Below are 22,348 nucleotides of genomic sequence, written 5' to 3' on the forward strand. Positions count from 1 at the left end.
TATGTATTTTCACGTTGATTTCAATGTCCAATGTAAATATAGTAATAGTCGTATCATAAAAGTTTCTACAGTAAGTGTTCAAATATTTTTGTGAGCTACTGTATTATTACGATGAAAATTTTATTTATATGCATAGAAAAAAATGAATTTTCTTTTGGTAATAAATACGATCAACGATATGTTCTTGTGTCACGTTGAAAAAGTATAGAAACGAAAGGAAACGAAAACGAGACGAGACGAGAACAGAAACATGACAAAGCCACTCGAAGAACCAACCAGAGAGAGGAGAGAAGGGTGAGAGTCAACAGACGAAGCGAGTCGAGGTAAAACGAGTCGACTCGAGTCGAAGTGGACTCTAACGAGCATGGTAAAGAACGTCAGGCTAGAGAGAAAGTGAGTGAGCGTGCGTGCGTGCGAGCAAGCGAGCGCGCAACCAAACGATATAGTTCGAAATAGTTGTGCACAAGTTGTGTAAACGGTGTTGGCACGCGTAGCTGATCAAACCGATCGAGATTTGCGTGTGGTTTAACTTCGCCGTACTATATCATCGCCTTGTGATCAAACCTTTCTACTTTCAACGCATTCAACGGTAACAAGCATGATCCTTCGAATTTCCTCCGTCTTGTTCCTCGTGCGTACACCATTACACGATCGTTCGACGAAGAATACGCAGTGTAGAAACCAGAGCAAGTAGTTTACACCAGTGAGCGCAATCTAAGGACATTCGTGATTTATTTTGTTTTTGAATTCTTTAACGCTATACTATTACTACATCGTTATGCCATTAGCATTTCTAATAACGATGGTTAATCTGAAATCAAGTATCGTGCTTTCCTGTAACAGCGACAAAATTATATTAGAAAAGTGAAATATCAATATTTCGAAGAAAGAAGAACTTTACTGTCGAATACCTGTACACGCATTCGTGTACAATATTATTGCTAACACAGCACCGATTTTCTTTATACTAGTGTACATACATATGTGTAAGGAAAACGTATATATATACATGAATATTTTCTCTGTAAAATTGTAAAAAATCATAACCAACGATGTTGAAAACGTATACTACCACTGTTACTACTACGAGTTAAATCGAATCTGGAATTTAAGAAACATCGGATTGGGAAGATTTCCTTTTGTAGAAATGCAAATTCTAATTGAAATTTAGTCGAAACGATACGGAATCACGAAAAATGAGACCGCTCACATTTATGGCCTGTTCGGTGCTTTTATTATCTTTACTGCTACTCATTAGCATCGTGTCATCGGCCCCTTCCTATGAACATGTTGCCCTTCAGGCTGCTGACCAATGTGATTGGATTGGAAGGTTAGTATTCTTTATCCTTATTATATTCTCGATTTCGATCGATCCATAAAAAATTTACATATTCAGCTTGAAATATTATGAAATATTTGTAAGCTTGTCTTTTTATCCGCATTTTTTTCCAATGATTTACTCCGAAATCCGCGCAATTATCATTTTCCCTCCAATTGAATCTGTTACGCAAAAAATTCATCAACTTTATCCCCACGTTTACATTTAGGTGCTTATGCATACGTGTATATCTTTTTAAATTCCTCTTGATAACGGGTAACGAAACCATGTATGTATCTGATAAATATATATGTATATATATGTACATATACATATATATAAACTTTTATTAAGCGCGAAACCAGTCGCCCGACTTACGGTGAAACCGGTTTTCCTCGTCCAACGAACAAACACAAGCAAACCTAAGAAAGATCGCATGGACTGGACTAGAGCATTCGATTTATCATCTCTTTCTTCTTTATAAGGGAGAATGAGTGGCCTGCGTCCATGTATCTATGTATCTCTACGTATGCACGTATGTATGTATATACGCACAAGTAGAAAGAAATGTACAATAAGCTAAAAAGGAAGAATGATTACGTGGCCAAGTGCAGTTGTCGATAATAACCACTATCATCCTAAAAAACGAAAGAACCGTTTCTGCTGTTATAATTCCATTTCAACTGGAGACTTAAAAAAGAAAGAATCAAGATGATATAAAGATACAGGGAAATTGTCTGAGTATCTTTCATCTCTGGAATATGTATAATATACCAAAATATAATATGATTGTAATCATATACATATAAGAAGATAGAAATAAGTAATGTATATTTAATCAGGACGTAAATAATTTCTTTCTCTGCCTGATTACGTTGCAGCGGAGGTGGAGGCCGAGGTGTTCGACCAGTATATCTGCGATGTTCCAGAGGAACGGTACTTTGGCGGTATCCACGAGGAGCTTTACGAGTTGTTCTCTCGCCCCCTGTTTTATCTGGATTCGTATCGAAAGTTAATTACGGAATGAATCACGGAAAAGGCAACGTCAATAAGAAAAACGACAGTTATTGGAACAACAACGATGACCCGTTTCAGTTATCCGGTTTTCGTACTTGTACCAAGATTTCAGGTCCAGTACGAGTATATCTGGAAACTCATGGCAAACTTCGGTCAATATACTCGCCGAGAGACGGCAAAGATATAGCTTCACATAGATGTTTTCATGCGAAAAAACAACCCGCTGCACTTTACATAGAAGCGGAAGAATTTACATCGGGTGAACTTCACAATGCGAGATTACAATATGACTTAGAAGTACGGTACGTCGACATTCGACAAGGAGTATCGCAGCGATTTAATGATGAGGAGGAAGACTGTAGACCGTGTACTATGGATGAACTAGCTAAGGCGTATTGTCAAAGCGATTTCATAGCCAGAGGTACTGTAAGTGCTGTCCAGAGACGACCAAATTTAGAAGCTGCCGAACTCGTCCTTAGAGTAACAAAAATTTTACGTCGGATCGAAGAGAATGAGGTAACAGCTTTTCCTTATCTCTTTTGCTATATCTGTTCACAATTGTATACATAGACATGTTTGTAAATTAACGTTCATTTTGATGCATTTCGAAACAGAGTAACAACGATGCAGATTCTACCGATTCCCATGATCGTAAAAATGTTCGTGTAAGAGTGCCAACTGCCTGTGATGCACGTCATGGCCAAGGAGAATTTGTGATAATGGCTAAACGAAGACTCGGTGATCTTGTCTTGGTCTGTGCACCGAGAATAGAAACTTGGGCAAAGACAGTCCGCGAATTGGAAACTGCACCATGTGTTCTTCAAAGTTAGCACACCCAAGTTCCAAGAATCGCCTGTAAATAATTTATTTTCCTATTCTGCGTTGTATGAATATCGATCTCTAAACTGTGATATTATTTTGTGGAAATTTTATCGTGAGAAATACATGACTTTTTAGCAATATAACTAACAATTTCCATCTATCTCTGTTATGATTATGCATCCCGAATTTTAACCGAGCAGTAGCAATTATTTGAACGTGTGTTTGGAATTTTAATCTAATCAATCGCTAATCGTCAATTTAGAAATTTAAACGATTATGAATACACTTCTAATTATTATTTGTTTCATATATTTATACAAGATTAAAATTTCAATCTATATAAGTTCACTTGCATTACACATTGAAATGTTAATTTAACAGTCACATTGTGATATGTACACACACGAAATATCAGTATGTCGCAGTGTAGAAATAATTTACAATTATTATGCTATGTTCGAAACTAATAAATATGCGCGTTCAGTTTATTTCATATTTCGCAATTCTGACTGTGAAGTGATCAATTTACACTCCTATATTATAGCAATGTTTATAAATAATAAACAAATTACTCTATCGTTAGATTTATATTGAGTTATATTACTTCTCAATCATCGATACCACTGATGTAAAAATAATTGTTGATGTCGTTGAGACGCTGTTGTTATTATAAATATTATTATTATTATTATCACAAATAATACGTATTAAGCCCTTTTTGTTTTACACGATATAAGTTTTACACATTGCCAAAGCGAAGGAATAACACGATACATGGTCCCAAAGAAACGATCAAAAATTGATATATTGAAAATTTATGTAAAATTAAAAAATTACGAATCAATATTTTCATATGGTGTATAAAAAAAAAATGCTTGAGGAACAAAAATTGATCACCATTTACTAGGACGTATTTAATACAACTTTAGTTGTTATTAGTCTGTTCTTAATTCTTCGTTTACAGTACTCAATTTGTTCTTAATCCGTATTCGTTGCTTTGGAATAATTACAAGCGTTTCATCATCTCTTTTCTATTTCATCGTAATTCTTTTGTTGTGAAGTTTGTTTATAAGTTATAATGCACATATAAGAAGAATATATTGCAACAGCAATACTATTGAGAAGCGTATACACGCGAAATTTTGCAACGATAATATATTTGTCATTTGCTGGTCGAATATACATTGCAATTATGAATCAGATAGGATATACTACACAGTAGTTCATTTATCAATGGATTATGTACAATACGATACGACAATCAGAATTTTTCATTTATTATGCGATTACCGTATTGTTGTATAAGGATAATTAGGACATAATGGTAAAATGAGATCGTCCATATTTGGCAAAACAACCAGTTTTTCAAATTCCCTGAGTAACTTAGTTTCTATCCATTTTGTTATATAAACGATATTAACCGTTCTCTCACCAACCGCGGGTTTTACGGTAAGACTCACTTTCGGTACTGGCTTAAAACCGTACCATAAACGATCGGATGGTGCTGGTGGAATGTTTAATGATAGACAACCTTCGATACTTGAAACGGTAACCATCAACCGAATCTCCGTATTCGAAACACCTTCCATAGCCCTTCGAACATAGGACAGTTCGGTGGCCTGATAATTGAAACACATGAAAAAGCAAATATTAATAGGTATCGATCTGAATGTTACTAAATAAATGTTTAGAAAATGTAACAAAACATATTTACATGTTGAAAATATTTATTTGCAGCTATTTTATCCACCATACTAAGAAATTTTCTTCCAGATGATTGCGTAGATCTGCAAAAAATAAACGAAGAAAGAAAGAGAGAAAAGAAAAACCAGATAGATTAAGAAATCGACGTAGAAGAAAATGAATGATAAAATGATACTACTATTATAACTTACGTTGTTTCTTTGGACATATTATACGATTGCGTTCTAGAATTATCACAATCGTCTTCTGTAGACGTTTCTGGCGTATCTTCTACATCACTATCGAAAATTGGTGATCTAGTTATCACTTCGTTTGATTTTTTTGTTGAAATAATCGTATCATCAGGAACTGATCCAGTTCTTGTCAATTTCATTAAATTCAATTTTGTTTCAACAGTCATAGTCAAGGATCCTTTATATGTTATATCTAAATTAAGCCAGAGACCTCTTTCGTTAATTACTGGTTTTGTTACATTGTGAATAACAGGAGATCCTTGACCTATTGCTACCTCTGAAACCAAAAGGCACTCCATAAAATATGGTAGCTTTATATTGGATAACTTGCGTTGTATTTTATCCTGTATAAGATGTATAGTTTCAGGACACTTGCGTACGTCGAAAAGTATACGAGCTATTAGACAATTAATCCAAAGTGAGTTTTCAACAGATGTGGAAATTGCACCTTCTGACATAGGCAAACAACTACTATCCAAGTATTTTGCCATATAAGCATTATAATTAAGCTCAGGTATGGTTTCATGTGAATTACTAGCTGAAAGAGAGCTTTTTGATTCTGCGTTGATTTTATGTTGTGTTGATTGAGTATTAGGTATATTGGATGTATCAGTCGCAAACAGTAATGAATCATTTTTTTTAACAGATTGAGATGCAGCTAAAATTAAACGTCTGTACCAATCTTCTTTTTCACGATCAGTTCTGGCAAAAATAAATATTTTTAATTTATTTTTTCGTTCACCATTATTATGTTCTCCTCCCTCATCTCCCTTCCCCTCTCTCTCCTCTTCCTCCTCTTCATCTTCCTCCTCCTCTTCTTCCTCTTCCTCCTCCTCCTCCTCCCCCTCTTCCTCCTCTTTTTTCTTATTTCTTTTCTTGTGTACTTTATTATGAGAATAACTACCATAGTCATCAATTACCATCTGTGCTTTTTCTTCTTCTGATTTTTCTAAATCTTGTCCTTCTTTCCGTCCATTCTTTACTTTCTTTTCATTATCTCTTTCTCCTGCTACTTTTACTGTTATTTTCTTCCCTTCCTCTTCCTCTTCTTCTTCCTCCTCTTCATCATCTTCTTCTTTCATCTCATTCTGCCTCATTTCTTTTCTTTGTGTGCTCTTCTGTTGTTCTTCTCTTCTACTCTGCTTTTCCTCTTCCCACTCTTCTTCTTTTTCATTCCATGTTTTTACAATTGATTTCTTACAAGTTTTTATCTCACTTGAAATATCTCTTCGTTTCTTTTTTTTTCTATTAGTACTAATGTAACTCTTTTTCAAGTCTCTTCTTATTTTATCCTCCTCTTTCTGTTGTTCGTTGTAGTCTTCATCCTTCTTTTTCAACTTCTCTTCCATATAAATTTCTGTTTCTTCATTCTCTACAAAACATTCTTCATATTCGTTGTCAAGATAATCACTAACTGAATCGTAATTATAATTTTTATTGTCATCGTCGTCTTCATCGGTATCTTCCACTTCCACAAACTCACAAAATTCTTGTCTTACTATTGGTTCCTCATTCTCCATATTGACAAACAAAATTTCATTCTCATCTTGTGTTTCTCCATCTAATTTTTTTGTATATTTTTTATCAAATTTATATTTGACTTTTTCTTTTAGGTCCATTTTGTGATAACTGTTTATCGAATATTCATCACTGGTTGTACTTTTCAAAATTACATTACAAATTAATGCTTCCTTTTCGAGGGCTATACAAATCGGATATTTTTTACTCCATCTTCTTCTTCTGGCAAGCCCGTGAGGAAGAAGTTCTATCTTTGCTCCAGTTAAATTATAAGCTCTCTTTTTAACGAATTTTAATTTATGTTTAGGCTCATCCCAGACAGCTTTCTTTGGAACTTTTATCCTGGTTTCCAGAATACGCAAAATATTTCCCTCCATTCTGAAGAAAACAGACTTTGTGCGTGCCACATGATAATTATTCGGTTCATAATTATAAGGCAATTCATTTAACCAACCTTGATATCTTTCAACCACAGCATGTTCCTCTACAGCTGGAATCTCTAAAACATGTATTGGCTGACTAGAAAGGTATTCTTCATCTGGCAAAGTGGTTAAAATCTTCTTCAGTTTTGTTACTATGTCATAGAAGGTAACAGTTACAAAAACACCCATCATAAAGCCCAGTAAATACTCTGCTAATGGAATAACATAATAAATGCAGGAAATAGCAATGAGAACAGCAATAGATTTATATGTTGCTTGGCAAATTAATTGTTTAATCAATTGTAAAAACACAGTTTTGAAATCTATTTTCTTTGAAAATGCTATTGAGCTTGCATAGGTCTGTTGTGGAAAATAATTATTGTTACTACTAGGTGGCTCTGAATTTGATGAATCATTTATTGAAGAGGAAGGAATATCTTCGCTGATGTTTTGTGGAAATTCAGAAGCTTCAATGCCACTCTCAACACACTCATCCTGTAAACTTTTGTCTTTTAAGCCAGTTTTTACTCCAGAGAAACCTACGTATCTGGCTGCATTGCCTCTTTTACGAATATCATCCACCTTTTCATCGCTAGGTGTAACACAACCTTGATCCTCTAAATCACTGACACTTGAGCTTTCTGCTTTGGAATGACGTCGTTTCCGTTTGTCACTTTTTATTTCAGACAGTTTTTCCTCGAACGTCTTGGTTATTTTTCCTTTAATATCGGAGAATACTTTCCATGGATCTAAGGATGGCGGCGTACCTTCTAGCAAAATATTTTCCGCACTGACAGAGCGGGTTTCCGAGTTGTTTTCGGAAATATCCGACTCGTGAATGCATCTCGATGGAGTAGAAGTTACTTTGGAGGAGATCTTTTCGCATTCAGGTGTTAATCGCTTCTCTTCGTCTGTGCTAGGATATATTTCTTCCAATTCATCGTCACTAGCATGGTAATGAATTACAGGAACTGAAGTTGCAATAGGTTTACCTTGCCGAAAGAGAAACAAACGATCGATCAAGTACCTTTTGTCATATCGCTATTACGTTAACTCTGTAAAATAGATACTTATTTATCGGATTTTACCTATCTATCTAAATTAGTCTCACCTTTTATCATGGCCAGTGTTATTTTTCTCGGGCTGTGTTTAGCACTCATGGTCGAAGCGAATTGGTTCGATAATCAGCCGATTCATAAACATCCTTTAACGTACATCATCACGAATGTCGACTACGTTATTATTTACAATGATAATCATTTTATCATTTTCTATTAATCTCTTACTATCACTTTAATCTTTTCTTATGATAAACATAATCAGAGAAACATTTACGCGTTTACTTTCAACACTCAACTTTTGGATTCGTGTGATTCAAATATGTGTATTTATATATATAGATATGTACATATATGCACATATAGATACTGTATTCACACTAACATCAATGTTTAATAATAATATCTCAAATGTATATACATTTTACTTTGTACGCACTGCCTTAAAGTTAATACTTTGTTCAAAATTATTCATATTTTTTCCACTGATATTTACTACTTGTCTCATTTTATTAAATCCACATTTCTACCATATACGCTTTGCTACGTTTACATACAATATTTACAGTATATACTATAAATGTCAAAATTAACCAAAAATTAAGACAATTGAGTTATGAGTTGAGCATTAAGATTATGCAATAGAGAGTCAATTACAAATTACTAATGTTTCGTGTTTATTATTAAACATACTTACAATTAGTGCATTGTATTGACAATACGATACTTTGGCATACGCGATGCACATAAGCCACGTGTCCATGACGTTATCTATGTATACTTTGGATGTATGCGCGATATTACTGAGTTATCTGCTGCGTCTCAAATATTTTAATATTATACGTTTTCTTCTTACTCTTAAAATTCCCTATTAATCGTGATGAATCATTAAATTATTTAATTCTATCTATAATACACCAGTTTTGAAAGTAAACAAGCTGTGTATAACAAAAATTATGCATTTTATTTTTGTTAAAATATATACCATGTGAGATTTTAGTTTATGGTTATCTTTCAACGTATACGTACTTAGTAGTACCTACGCGAATAGCAATGTTAACTGTGAAAACAAACTTCTATCGGTTTTTTAAAAAGTCATTAAATTTATATCACGATACTCAACATGAATGTAATATTAAGTATATATGAAGCAAAAGGAAGACAAAGTATTTTGTAACAATAACATTTGACGATGGGTATTTAGGAGAGATTTTCGAAAATTATGAAAACACTTGGACGAGATGACGAAAAAAGTCGTCGTTTGTTATAGAGAGGGATGTAAAATTAGGATATCTTACCATTTTATAGATATAGTTTATTGCTTTTAAAACACCTATTTATTTGGGTTAACATATAAACAACTAATTACATAAAATACAAATCATGCGATTTGGGCTTGTACTAATCTTTTTGACCATTGGACTTTTCATTGAGAATGTCTGTGGTCAAACTGAAAGATCACAGAAATCAGGTTATTTTAAGACCTCTGAGGGAGAAGTATGTTGATTTTTTTAGTTCTTCTAATGTACATAATTAAAAAGTTTCCTCTATAAATTTAAGATAAACTTTTTGTAGTATAAACAAAAGAGGGATACGGAATTAATACCAGAGCAAGATGATCCTCTCTTAATATTTTCTACATTAGATGGTTCCTTGGTTGGTATAAAACAACGCTCTGGGAATGTGCTCTGGCGACAAAGCGATGGTATTGTTAATAGGTATAATTCATAGGATCTAAGTTTTACCAAACTAGTATAACCATTTTTAAGCATTTGTTGCAGAACCAATTGTCAAGGTACCAGTTGATCTTGGCAGGACTTCCATGTGAGTATATTGGAATTTGTTATTGTTTTAGTACATAACTCAATTATTATTAGGTTCTGTGCTTGTTTCAGGCCTATGTTTTTACCAGATCCAAAGGATGGTTCTTTGTATATATTTGGAGCAGAAACTGAAGCTCTAAAAAAGCTGCCATTCACCATTCCACAACTTGTGACTAATAGTCCTTGTCGTAGTAGCGATGGAATATTATATACTGGTAGAAAGATTGATACTTGGTTTGGCATTGATCCTAGAACTGGTGAAAGGAAGCAACTACTAGGATTTGATGAAGTTAAAAATACTTGTCCTCTAGAAATGCAGAATGTTGTATTTATGGGACGTACAGAGTATAATATCATGATGGTGGATAGCAAACAAAAGAATCGAAAGTGGAATGTTACGTTTTATGATTATACCGCTACAAAAATGGAACCTGAAGGAATAGAAAATTATGGTTTGACCAATATATAACATTTATATATTGCTTTGTTATATAATATATTACCATGAACCCAATAGCAATTTTATTTTATAGATCTGGTTCATTTCGCGACAAGTTCGACCGGACGGATTGTTACTGTAGATAGAAGATTAGGAATAATTCTGTGGGAGCTGGATGTACAAAGTCCAGTGATAGCAGTGTACATCGTAAGGGAAGATGGCTTGTTAACAGTTCCTTTCACTAGTGTTGCAGATCAAACTTTGAATCTTCTTCTAAAACGTTTTGCAAACAAACCGAGCGACATTCAATTATTGTTAGTAATTGATACTTTTGTAAATTGCTTGATTTAAGTATTCATTGTTATTGTTTTATGTGAAATTAATTTACGATACCTGTTCTCTTTTCACAGTCCAACATTATATATTGGCCAACATAGACATGGACTGTATGCCTTACCATCTCTTGTAGATTCAACAACAGCCACAATATCGAGTAATATTGGTCAGTTGTTACTTGAAGGTCCGTTATCAGTTCCACAATTAGCAAAAAACGACAACGGAAATGTTTCTCTGTCTGATTTATATTTTGACAATATTGACTTTATTGCTCAAACTGGGCAGGCAGTCATAACGCTAGGTAATGGTAATGATTAAAAATAATTGATTACGTTAATTAATACTAATATTATTTACTAACTGAATTTTGTGAACTTATTTGGAGAACAGGTCACTACGAAATACCAGCTGAATATAAATTGCAGGATCAACAACCACTTCAAATTACTGGTCGGTCTGATCCTGTCATCGAAACATTACCTTTGCAATATTTCAATTCCACAAAACAATCATTGTTCAGCTTACAAAATGATGATAAATTTAACAACAATGGAAATAATGGATCGTGGCGTGAGTTGATGCAGAATACTTATATAATGGGCAAGAATTGGCTCAGTCAGCAAGAAAATAAAGGATTAAAATTAACGTTAGTCGTATTGTTGGGATGTATACTAGCAATGTTCTGGTACTTTAACGCACAATTTAAGGAGTTTCAACAACTTTCTCAGGTACGTTTTTTTTTTTGCATTGGTGTACATTTGTTTTTCATTATATTTAGTTTTCCTTTGCTATTAGTGTATTAGTTCTATCTATATCTCCAAAAAGCAGCTAGTTTACATCATTTCTAAACGATCGACAATTTTTTATCACAGGGTTCTCGGGAAAATAGTAGTACCAATGATTATTATGGAATGCGATTAAACACACTCGTAGTTCCTGAGGATATAGGTGAGGGAGTAGTCAAAGTTGGCAAGATAACTTTCGATACTGGACAAGTTTTAGGCAAGGGGTGCGAGGGAACTTTTGTATATAGGTAATATAGAAGAAAGATAGTATGCTTTCTCACTGTTTTAATTAAGATATACAAAATATGACATTGGAATTTTATATATATTTTCAGAGGTAGTTTCGATGGACGCTCTGTAGCTGTAAAGCGTTTGTTACCAGATTGCTTTACATTTGCCGACCGGGAAGTAACATTGCTCAGAGAATCAGATGCGCATGCAAATGTTGTGCGATATTTTTGCACTGAGCAAGATAGGATGTTCAGATATATTGCATTAGAATTAGCTGAAGCGACTTTGCAAGATTATGTAGCGGGAAAGTACGATAAACGAAAAATATCCGCGAAAAGCATTCTGCGACAGGCTACATCAGGATTAGCCCATCTCCATCTTCTTGACATAGGTAAGTTTTAGGTTTCCCTGTGATTGCTAAAACAATAAATATATCTATACCAGTATTGTCTTTTTAACAACTTTTTGTTTTTCCTTCTGAACGACAGTGCACAGAGACATCAAACCTCACAATGTGTTATTATCGGTCCCGGGACCACGCGGAGAAGTAAGAGCTATGATATCGGATTTTGGTTTATGTAAGAAACTTCAATTGGGTCGCGTGTCTTTTTCGCGTAGATCAGGTGTAACAGGAACCGATGGTTGGATTGCACCAGAAATGTTAAACGGGAACAGAACTACTTGTGCTGTAGATATCTTTTCTCTTGGTTGTGTGTTTTATTATGTTCTTTCTGATGGAAAGCATCCATTTGGAGATCCATTACGGCGGCAAGCTAATATTCTTTGTAAGAATATACATAATACTTTGCTTATTTCCAACTTTTGTTTATTTTATTGAGTGCGGATAAAACTGCATCTTCATTCTTTCTCTTTTCTTTTTCGATTTCTATTTCTGACAATGAACAAATTCGAAATATCATAGGCGGAGAAAGTGATTTAATGGCACTTCATGATGGAATTTCCCAGAATGACAAGGAGTTGGCGTTAGTGCTTATAAAAGCAATGATCGCAAGTAATCCATCGGAAAGACCACCTGTAATGGCAGTCCATGATCATCCAATATTTTGGGAACCTGCTACAATTCTTGCATTTTTTCAGGTGCTCTATTTATATTATTTCATACCTTCTTGCATTTATATTATTTTAGCTATTTCCTATTAACTATTATCAAGGATGAAATTTATCCTTTCCAATTCCTTTTAATTTGTGAATTAGGATGTGAGCGATCGAGTAGAAAAAGAGCAGATCGACAGTCCGGCCTTAATTGCATTGGAATCTAATAGCATGCGAGTGTTACAAGGAGATTGGAGATTAATTATTGACATAGAAGTTGCAACTGATCTACGAAAGTATAGAAGTTATCGTGGCGAAAGTGTTCGAGATTTACTAAGGGCATTACGAAACAAGGTTCGAATACAAACATAAATTGTAAAGATTGAGAGAATGACGTTTGAATTTTATCTTTCATTAATGGTTTCAATGATTTGTTGTAGAAACATCACTACAGAGAATTGAGTCCGCAAGCCCAAGAAAGCCTTGGGTATATCCCCGACAAGTTTACCGATTATTGGCTCTCTAGATTTCCCACTTTACTTTCGCACGTATGGTGTGCTATGCAAGCTTTCCGTGAAGAGCCAACATTAAGGGGATATTACCACCCTGATTACATATTTGCAAATACTTGTGAAACAGAATCTTTACAGATACAAAATACGCGACCAATAAATTACATGATAACGTCAAGTCCCTGGAAAGTCCAAGATAATATAGATTGGAGTCCGAATAGAGTAAGATGTCGTGGTCAACGAAGAAAACACGAGAAGAAAAAACTAGAAATACCAGTTGCTTGGACCTTACCTTCGAATTAGAGAATCAATGAGTTGTGGTTTTATTTTATTTTATCAATGTGATGTATATATGTACTTCATTAGCGAAGAGATGAACGTACATTTTCAGAAACGCGCTCAAGTAACGACACTGCTATTATCAATAGATTTTTTAAAAAAAGGTCAACTAACTCACTAAGCAGTGCAAAAAATTGAAAATATTTGTAAATAATGCGATATTAGTAAAGAATATTTGTAAAAAAAAGAGGAAAATAAAAAAAAGACAGAAAGAATTCATCGTGTTAAATATGGATCGTTTATTTTGAAAGTGGTGTAGTCTATTTTTTGGTTGTTTCAAGAAAATTAGAGGTTAGCATATTAGTCAATTCAAAAATATAGATTAATTATGTCAAGTCTGGCAATGTTTTTACTAATTTATCGACATGTAATTTGATTATATAAATTTCATTCAGGCGAATTTAACTAAAATAATATTTATTTACAGACCGTCAATGGACTTACACCATTTTCATAATTAGTCAATTATAAAGATCATTTAATTTCAATTGTGAAAAATTAAATATCACTTAAAATATATTTTGTATTAATCCTATTTTGTTTATAAATAATAACAAAAAAGAAAATAGAAGTAATATTTTTTATTTTGGACGTTAATTATATTTATATATTGTTAAACTTAACATAAAATATTGATATTATTTATTTATGCTTTTTATGTTGTAGTATTTCGAAATATTCATGATACACAGAAGGTATATAAGGTAATAACTGCTTCATATCCTTATATTTTTCGTATGTAATAGGTCTGACATCGTTCTACAAAGGCGTCAGGGCGGTTCTTTCAAATTTTAGCTGTCTTCCCTGACATGTAGGTGATAAATCTAATGTCTTAAAGTCTGTGTCCTCCATCGATATTTTATATAAAACAGTATACGGTGCACTTTTGCAAAACCTCATCCAATATATTTTCAGTCAGTTTATCTTTTCTTCGTTAGTATCTTTTCTTACTCGTTTTTGAATTGCGTTTTGTAGATTTTTTGTTGAAATGAAATTCTCTCGTTTCATTTCGTGTAAAATAAATCTTTTATTTTGTCTACATTGTTTTATAACATCATAATAATCCCGTGGTGCGTACAAAAAATTCTTTTTTCGTACTGCTCCGCCACCTATGTCTATAGAAATTGGACTTTCATAATTAATCGCTACGTAATTTATTTTATTGGCCAATTTTAAATTGAACAAAACATTGGCATTTTTTAAAATATTAAATATTAACTAGTTATAAATAAAAAGTTTACACTAAATTAATCACAAATTATGTGATATCTCATTTTTTTTACCAAAATGGACTTATATCACTTTCAAAATAAACGGTCCATATATAGTATACCTAAATATGTACAAAATTTGTCAACTGTTTATGTGATATTTGCTCATTTATTATAAAAAGAAAAACACGACAAAATTTGTTTTCGGTATAAAAAATATTACTTCAATGGCATAAAAAGAACGGCTTTTGTTTACGCAAAGTGTTCAACTTTATTGCTTATTGTTAGTTATGGTGTATCATTGCTGTAGTAAATGTCTGATATGATAAAATATTACTAGTTTATTGGTATAGAAAGAAAGATTCTTGATTACATAAAACGTTCAATCTCATTTTTGAGTTACGTCGTCTCATTGCTGTACTAAACGAGTGGTATGTGATAAAATATCACTATCTGCTATTACTATTTGCTTATATAAAACGGTAAACCTTAGTTTTAAGTTATGTCATATCATCGTTGCAACAAATGAGGGATGCGCGATTTGTTGTAGAATTTTTCGAATCATAATCATAATTATGAATAGTAAATAATAGCAATCAAAAAATACATTTATTTTTTTCACGTCGCAATAAAGAGACAAATGTAGAAGTTTATGCCAATATTTGCCGTACGTGTCATATGTTTTATACTCCTATTCATAATATATATGTTGTCATTCATATATGTATAAGTGTATACGCACACGTTTTATTTTAAACAATCATATATTTATAGTTTTTTATCATCTTCTTATTTATTTCAGAAACAATATTTAACGATGTACACACTTACTTTAACACACGTAGTTACAAAATATTTTTCAGGTACGCTGAATCTCGTTAGTCGCGAGAACACGTCAATGTAACATAATAGCCAGATGTGTCTTTCATTCTCGCTCGTTAACGTGTGTTCGATGTAAATGTATCTACACAGTTGTTCGACTTATCATTCGTTTCGAACTTGGACTAGACAGAAGAAGAGAAAGGAAAGATATTAACTACCGAAAAATTTGAAATACTATTAAGACTGTACAAAATTTCGTTCTCTCACTATATTTTCTCTTGTTCTTTTTCTGTTTATAATATCCCTTTGTTATACATTATACTCAATATCGCATAATCTGATAAAGCGTGATAAAAGAAAATATAATTAAGGAAGATACTTTGCTTAAGAAAAGAATATTTTCATTCCTAAAACATTAATAAGAAATATCGGTTTATAGAAAAAAACGAACTATATTGCACTTAGAGGTCTAATATTCCATAAACGAGTAGACGGAATGACTTTTTTTAAATTAATAGAAAATCTAGCGAGTATAATAAAGTAGATAGTCATGAATATAAACGACACGGATACATGTTTTATGGTTTAAGCTTAACGAATTACTTATGTATACAATGCACAAAACTTATCTGCATGTATCTAATATGTATCTCATGCATATTCTATTCAAGCTGTAAAAATCGACGTGTGTTGATTTTTACGCGAATTACATTAAGTCGAAAATATTTTCAACCGCTCTTTAGGTTTACCAATTTCTCCTTTTTCATTTGCAATTTTCATCCGTCTTTCTTCTCTTTCCCTTCTGACAAATTCAGGATCGTTCCAGTACTGAACTTCTCCGCTTGCATACAGTACAAAAATCAGATTAGTCAAGACGAAAACAACAAAAACAATCCAAAATACAAGTCTCCATTGGGCAAGTGTCTGATTCGGAGTTAATTCACTAACGATATACGGTGTCAAAATACCGGTAAAAGCTCCTATTCCGTTCACTAGAGCCATTAAGGTGCCAGAATAGTTTGGACTGAGATCTAGAGCATTCACCTTCATTCCTGGATAAAATGTACCTAGCGTAGGAAAAAGAAAGAAATAGAGTTTATAATCAAATGGGAATAGAAATTTCCAAATTATGTCGAAAGAGAGAAATTGAAGAGTTCACAACAAAAACGATCATTTTCCATGTTTATCTTTTTCTAGAAAAGTGGATTTTAACATTTTAAATTCCTGTTTGATACATTTGAATTTTTATTAACGAAATATTCATCATATTACAGTATTATATGATTGAACCTCTCGAGAAGCAAACTGATTAATTTCATCTGTCAGTATCTAATCCTTTAATTTCATTACATAAACACGCGGTTAATATTCAATTCTCAAGAAACAAATTTTGAAAGATAACATAAATAATAATAAGTTTTGAGGTAAATTTAAAAAGCAGTATTTATAAAATCACCACTTTTCCGTACTTTTCAATTTATAAAGTTGATCAATGTGGTTTCTGAACGGCCCAATTATTCTATGTATGTGTCTAGTTAATCTTAGATTAATTAGATTAATCGTGAACAAATTACATTTTTAAGCCCGATTTCCATGATATCGATTGCACAATATTACGAGTTTCAATTCTGATTACTCGAATGTGTTATCATTTAAAAAATGAAAAATGTTGATAAGAACCGTTTTTGTTGTTATCCAACGTATTGTATATATGTATACATACCCATTAATGTCGTACCAACGGTAAACATAATAACAACAGTTATTCTGTCACATTCGGCATAAGATGCACCTATGATGAATGCTCCTGGTCCGAGCGAGGCAATGGTAGTACCCAATTTACGTACATTAGTACGTGACATTAGGCCTTTCGTGATCATCCAGTCAGCCAAACAAGATGTCACTACACTACAAATCCACATAGTTAAATAGGGTAATGCGGAGAGTAATCCATTGTCTTTGATTGAATACTTGAGTACGCTGCTCATATATTTCGGAAGGTCATTGACCAAGGTGAAAAAGCCCCAATCATGACCAACTTGTGCTGCTATTAGTGCCCAAAGCGGTACAGATTTAAGAAGGTGTCTCCATGGAACCGAAGGTGGTTTTTTATGCGTATGCGCGTGCATCCTTTCTTGTAGAAAATTTCGTTCTCTCTCAGATATAAATGGATGCGTGTCTGGATTATTGAAACACGTTACCAGCCATATCAAAAACCAAAGAATTCCGACACTACCGAATACGTAAAACACAGCCGGCCATCCTATCGCCGAGTAATGAATAATGAGACCGGACAAAGAGTTGGCAAATACCGTGCCGAGTTGAGCACCGGCGAATACCAACGAACCGATCATGGACCTTTCCTCCGGTGGTGTCCATTGGGCGAGCATTGCGTTTAACGCCGGAAACGTTGTCCCTTCGCAAAGACCCATTAACACGCGCACGATGATTAGACCTATTGCTTCTCCATATTCTACGACGAGCGGTGTAATTAGCGTGAAAACGCCGGTCGCCAATATACCTAAACCGAGGGAATATTTCCCACCGAATTTTTCAGACAACATCCCTCCAGGTAGATGTGTTATCACATAACCCACGTAAAACGACGACAAGATAATACCCTGAACGAGAAAGATTAAAAAGTGTATTACAAGTACATATAGGAATACATATGTACCGTAAGGTACAATTCGTAATTACAATATTTTTTCTTTCGATATCGTAAGTATGTATTATTCATATATACATATATATATATATATATATATATATATATATATATATATATACACATACACATATACACTGCCTGCCGTAAGTATCAGAAATCTAAAGTATTTGTTTAATTTATTGGAAAGCTCCAGAATATCTTAATTTACATAATATTTTACATTATAAGGCATATCTGATGTAAATGAAATAACAGATTTAAAATAATAATAATTTAGCGCGCATACCACAATGATTATCTCAAAAAACACCTTGCTAATAAGCCTAGAGTACTGGAACCTCTAGCAAAAGTAAGAATAACATGTGCATTGTTTTTACCAAAGAAGTAGTAGCTAATAACCTTGACAGTTGAATGCCATTAAAAAAAAAAAGGAATATAATTAGAAACTAAAAGCAGTGAAAAGCATTCAATTTGTATTAAATATCAACAGGTGTCTGTCTACTTATACGTATGACAGGCAGTGTACATATGCACGTATGCGCGTGTGTTTTTACCTGCATCGTCTCACTCCACTCATACCGTTTTGCGTACGATTGCGTGCCATTGTTACCCCCTTTCCCACTCTCATTCCTGACCGGGCAAGTATTGTCATAGAAGTGTGCCGTATTCTCATGCATCGGAATTACCATCTCGGTAATCGTAATCGACAAGCAGACTCTCATTGCGTAAGCGTTAAAGAGCGCCAAAAAACCCATTATTGCGAATATCCATCGTTGCGGTATTCTTCCACCTGTGTGCATGTAAACATATCTCTTATTGGTAATAGCGTCGATAAATAAACGCACGCTGTCATGTCGCAAAGAAGAAAGCCCGAGGTTAACAGCGCGGAAGGAATGACGATTAGCAGCGGAGCCTTTCCCCTATTGGCAGCTGTCTAACGAACCGTACAAACTTATCTAGGTAAAGGTCAGATTCCTTGCACGTATCACTGACTTCGGCATAGCGCATAATTTCGATTTCGAGTTGTGCTTATTGAAAAGGTAAACGGCAAACGTTGAACTAACAAGGAGTAGAAGAGAAGAATGGAAGAAGAGGAAAGAGCGAGCGGGAGAGAGAAATTCGAAAACGAACATATCCTTGAAACAAAAGGTCATACTCCGATATTTAGCGATTCCGGTAACGATAATTCGTGATCTGTTTTTAATTATGTAATTATGATCTAGAGGGACTAAAGTTACAGACGACATGTTTTACAAATAGAGGAATTGAAATTCCATTCGCGGTTATCTGTTATTAGCATATCATGTATCAAAATGTAAATGTCGAGAAAGAAAAAAGAATTGAAACATAACCAGGAAATAATAGGCGGATAAATTCTATCACCGGTCAGATTAGAACTCTAACCAAAAAATTAATAAAGAGCTGGGTGACAAGATGATGATAAAGAATATTTGTATATTGCAGCAATATATCGAGACCCATGAGAAGAGTGCTACTTGTATAGTTACGTACACGCTATCTATATCGTTTTCCTTACTTATAATGTTCTATCTAACATTTCTTCATTTTCCAAGATGTGTTCAAATATCTGAAGTTCCCCGTATTTTTTTTACTTTCTAAATAAAGTTACATTATACAGACTGTAACGAAATAATGACTAAATATTTTAAAAAGAGAAACAAAAACGGTGCAAAGAAAATAATATATAACACTTCAGTTCCTTTCATTTTCGAAATGGTAAATAGAACATTTTAAATTAAAGAGGATAGTATGAATATCTATATCTATATACGTATACAATAAACTGTATTCTATCTATGTCACAATATCAGAATGTTAAACGAATTTTTCTTTATTTTCTGGTATCTACCATTATTCAAGCATTATTGACATCTTCATATCGTAAATTTTTCTATTTGTAGCTTTTAGTTTCACATCAAGTAACTATATGTATTAAATCAAAAGGAAAAATCACATTTTTTTTAGATGATAACGAATTATGTGCAATTGACAAAAATAAAAAAAAAATTGTAAGAATATATATGCGATAAGTCATTAATGATCACTCATTATTGATCCATGATACAATCAAACGATCGCATAAATTTTTGTTACTCGGCTTTTTGTTTAAATATCACCAGACGCAGCATCAACGAGTTTATCTTATCTGACACGATATAAGGAAAATCCAAACATAAGAGGCCAAAAACTACCAATAATGATCATATCGGCAGACAGAATCGTTGATTCGCCGTAAAGATAACGAGAAAGCGATTGTCGGCTTATTTCGTAGATACAAATGATCTTAATTGCTATAATTCTGTCTTATATGCGGAATTAGTTATTTTCCTTACTTCGGTCAACCTTCTCCAGCTGCCGTTCTACATAGAACCAATCAATGTTATATAAAATCTTCCTTTAATCGGAACATGGTATTTTTCGTACTTTTCATCTTTATTTTCACGTCACATTCAAAAACTTTATTCATGAATTTTTTTAGTTCTTTTCCGGTCAACACTTTACACGTTGCGTTACTTTGCTTCGTTCTTCTTTTGAAGGCAAAGCAATCGTTTTTTTTAATGTTTTTTTGTACCATGCGCAAAAGAATTCAAAGAATTCTCGATAAAAATTCAAATACATCACCTAGTTACAGATTACCTAAGATAACGACAGACTATTATTACTGATTTCATCACTCATCTAATACTACAGATCACGGAACTTCTCGTAATGTTTCTTTAAACAACGTTGACATTTTTCTGCGTAAAAATTATTTGATTAAGCAATAACTACCATAAATGTAAGAAATCTGCATCGATAGGTATGTAATGATATGCCAACGCGATATAACTCTACATCGCTTATGTACATTTCGTTGATCGTTAATTGTCAAGCTACAAAGCTAAGGAAGAAATTTATTATCACGATACCATGAAATATTAATATTACTTTTTTTTCAACAAATCATTTACGTAACTTTTATCGCATATGTAATTGATTTACCCACATAAGATTATTCTCCTTCTATCTCATTCTTAATCTATCTCAATTCTTATTCTATCTCACGAAACGAATAATTATCGAATAGATGAAGCAAAATCCACTGATATCCAGTTCAAGATACAAATTGTCGAAATTTATTACACGGGAAATAATAATAATGAATTTTTGTACCATTTAAATAACAATGTGGTACTCGGTACGTGTAATTTTTTCTACAAAAACTTGGACGTCTTATTAGCAACGAGAGATCGGATTTGTAGAAAATTAAATATCATATTTACAAAATGCAGTACTTACAACATATTTTGCAGGCGGATAGCATCGTGCGAACGAAAATATATTCTCTGACGATTGATTATGATTGGAATGAGAAACACATAAAAAATTACACGCTTGAAAATCGAACATAAATTGTATGAACGATTCGAAGGCGAATAAAATACATACGATCGCGTTCTTATTTTAGTCTATATACTCGGCGCAGCGAAAGGATAAACCTAGCCAACCAAAATCACGAAAGTTTATGAACAGAGACGGTAACAGGTATATATGCGTATCCCGACTACATGTTACGATTGACTGAATCGATGCTCTCTGTGCGAATTCATTTTATACTCGTACACGTGCTCCTCACTAAACGCAAAAAGGGAAAGGAAACGTGGATAAGACGCAAAGCGTGTTAGTAAAAGTTGACACGAAGGTATGTCTAATGTTAGGGGGGAGATGATAACACGCAACGTATTATGTACCCATTTTTGATATTTTTTACTTGCTTAATATCAACCACATTAAGCGCTTTGATTCGTTGAAAGAACGTTGAAGGTAAGAGGCATTAGCCAGTACATAGATTGATTGCATTCTTTCGATTAAAGAGGAAACACACTTATAAGCATAAGGGTAGGAGGGAAGAAGAGAGGAAAAGTAAAACAGAAGAAGAGAGAAAAAGTAGAACAGAAGAAGACAGAAAACATCTTTCGTTTGCGGTTATATCTTAATAATACGTATTTTCATTTGAAAAATTGGATGTATAT

At 33.4% G+C, this 22,348-nt stretch overlaps 4 protein-coding genes across 6 annotated transcripts; 2 read left to right on the forward strand and 2 right to left on the reverse strand.

The window, feature by feature from the left end:
* The first annotated feature begins 346 nt into the window (after positions 1–346).
* On the forward strand, positions 347–3,307 carry LOC126923006 (meteorin-like protein). The gene is made up of 3 exons (XM_050735988.1): positions 347–1,330; positions 2,200–2,851; positions 2,950–3,307. Exons 1-3 carry the CDS (start codon positions 1,197–1,199, stop codon positions 3,163–3,165), a joined length of 1,002 nt encoding a protein of 333 aa, XP_050591945.1. The 5' UTR covers positions 347–1,196; the 3' UTR covers positions 3,166–3,307.
* A 124-nt stretch (positions 3,308–3,431) lies between these two features.
* LOC126922985 (testis-expressed protein 2) lies at positions 3,432–8,902 on the reverse strand. 2 transcript variants are annotated; one of them, XM_050735951.1, is made up of 5 exons: positions 8,790–8,902; positions 8,146–8,238; positions 5,053–8,026; positions 4,872–4,944; positions 3,432–4,776 (listed from the first exon to the last, which is right to left on the reverse strand). In XM_050735951.1, exons 2-5 carry the CDS (start codon positions 8,192–8,194, stop codon positions 4,444–4,446), a joined length of 3,429 nt encoding a protein of 1,142 aa, XP_050591908.1. In that variant the 5' UTR covers positions 8,195–8,238; positions 8,790–8,902; the 3' UTR covers positions 3,432–4,443. The 2 variants fall into 2 exon arrangements, with proteins under 2 accessions (XP_050591908.1, XP_050591907.1); XM_050735950.1 differs by lacking the exon at positions 8,790–8,902 and having other exon boundaries at positions 4,298–4,776; positions 8,146–8,778.
* Positions 8,903–8,957: 55 nt separating this feature from the next.
* Positions 8,958–13,825, forward strand: LOC126922987 (serine/threonine-protein kinase/endoribonuclease IRE1). 2 transcript variants are annotated; one of them, XM_050735955.1, is made up of 13 exons: positions 8,958–9,589; positions 9,668–9,810; positions 9,874–9,916; positions 9,988–10,367; positions 10,449–10,668; positions 10,765–10,991; positions 11,081–11,418; positions 11,563–11,723; positions 11,811–12,097; positions 12,195–12,491; positions 12,629–12,804; positions 12,922–13,113; positions 13,200–13,825. In XM_050735955.1, the coding sequence occupies exons 2-13, from the start codon at positions 9,774–9,776 to the stop codon at positions 13,572–13,574; spliced, it is 2,733 nt and encodes a 910-aa protein (XP_050591912.1). In that variant the 5' UTR covers positions 8,958–9,589; positions 9,668–9,773; the 3' UTR covers positions 13,575–13,825. The 2 variants fall into 2 exon arrangements, with proteins under 2 accessions (XP_050591912.1, XP_050591911.1); XM_050735954.1 differs by having other exon boundaries at positions 9,668–9,797.
* A 1,319-nt stretch (positions 13,826–15,144) lies between these two features.
* On the reverse strand, positions 15,145–22,345 carry LOC126922994 (putative inorganic phosphate cotransporter). Its single transcript, XM_050735964.1, has 4 exons — positions 21,615–22,345; positions 18,869–19,104; positions 17,367–18,264; positions 15,145–16,710 (listed from the first exon to the last, which is right to left on the reverse strand). Exons 1-4 carry the CDS (start codon positions 21,637–21,639, stop codon positions 16,355–16,357), a joined length of 1,515 nt encoding a protein of 504 aa, XP_050591921.1. The 5' UTR covers positions 21,640–22,345; the 3' UTR covers positions 15,145–16,354.
* Positions 22,346–22,348: the final 3 nt, after the last annotated feature.

The sequence above is a fragment of the Bombus affinis genome, chromosome 13 (assembly GCF_024516045.1).
Source record: "Bombus affinis isolate iyBomAffi1 chromosome 13, iyBomAffi1.2, whole genome shotgun sequence".
Taxonomy (NCBI): Eukaryota; Metazoa; Arthropoda; class Insecta; order Hymenoptera; family Apidae; genus Bombus; species Bombus affinis.

What these genes read in the sequence shown, in the direction of transcription:
- LOC126922985 (XM_050735951.1), bottom strand. Translation starts at nt 8,194, where the DNA reads ATGAGTGCTAAACACAGCCCGAGAAAAATAACACTGGCCATGATAAAA. An exon ending in AATATGTCCAAAGAAACAAC is followed by an intron (nt 4,945 to 5,052) that starts GTAAGTTATAAT and finishes TATTTTTTGCAG; the next exon opens with ATCTACGCAATCATCTGGAA. An exon ending in CAAATAAATATTTTCAACAT is followed by an intron (nt 4,777 to 4,871) that starts GTAAATATGTTT and finishes TTCAATTATCAG; the next exon opens with GCCACCGAACTGTCCTATGT.
- LOC126922987 (XM_050735954.1), top strand. Translation starts at nt 9,476, where the DNA reads ATGCGATTTGGGCTTGTACTAATCTTTTTGACCATTGGACTTTTCATT. An exon ending in GCGGCAAGCTAATATTCTTT is followed by an intron (nt 12,492 to 12,628) that starts GTAAGAATATAC and finishes GAAATATCATAG; the next exon opens with GCGGAGAAAGTGATTTAATG. An exon ending in CAATTCTTGCATTTTTTCAG is followed by an intron (nt 12,805 to 12,921) that starts GTGCTCTATTTA and finishes TTTGTGAATTAG; the next exon opens with GATGTGAGCGATCGAGTAGA.
- LOC126923006 (XM_050735988.1), top strand. Translation starts at nt 1,197, where the DNA reads ATGAGACCGCTCACATTTATGGCCTGTTCGGTGCTTTTATTATCTTTA. An exon ending in CAATGTGATTGGATTGGAAG is followed by an intron (nt 1,331 to 2,199) that starts GTTAGTATTCTT and finishes ATTACGTTGCAG; the next exon opens with CGGAGGTGGAGGCCGAGGTG. An exon ending in GTCGGATCGAAGAGAATGAG is followed by an intron (nt 2,852 to 2,949) that starts GTAACAGCTTTT and finishes ATTTCGAAACAG; the next exon opens with AGTAACAACGATGCAGATTC.
- LOC126922994 (XM_050735964.1), bottom strand. Translation starts at nt 21,639, where the DNA reads ATGCTATCCGCCTGCAAAATATGTT. An exon ending in ATCCGCCTGCAAAATATGTT is followed by an intron (nt 19,105 to 21,614) that starts GTAAGTACTGCA and finishes ACATGCACACAG; the next exon opens with GTGGAAGAATACCGCAACGA. An exon ending in AGTGGAGTGAGACGATGCAG is followed by an intron (nt 18,265 to 18,868) that starts GTAAAAACACAC and finishes TTTCTCGTTCAG; the next exon opens with GGTATTATCTTGTCGTCGTT.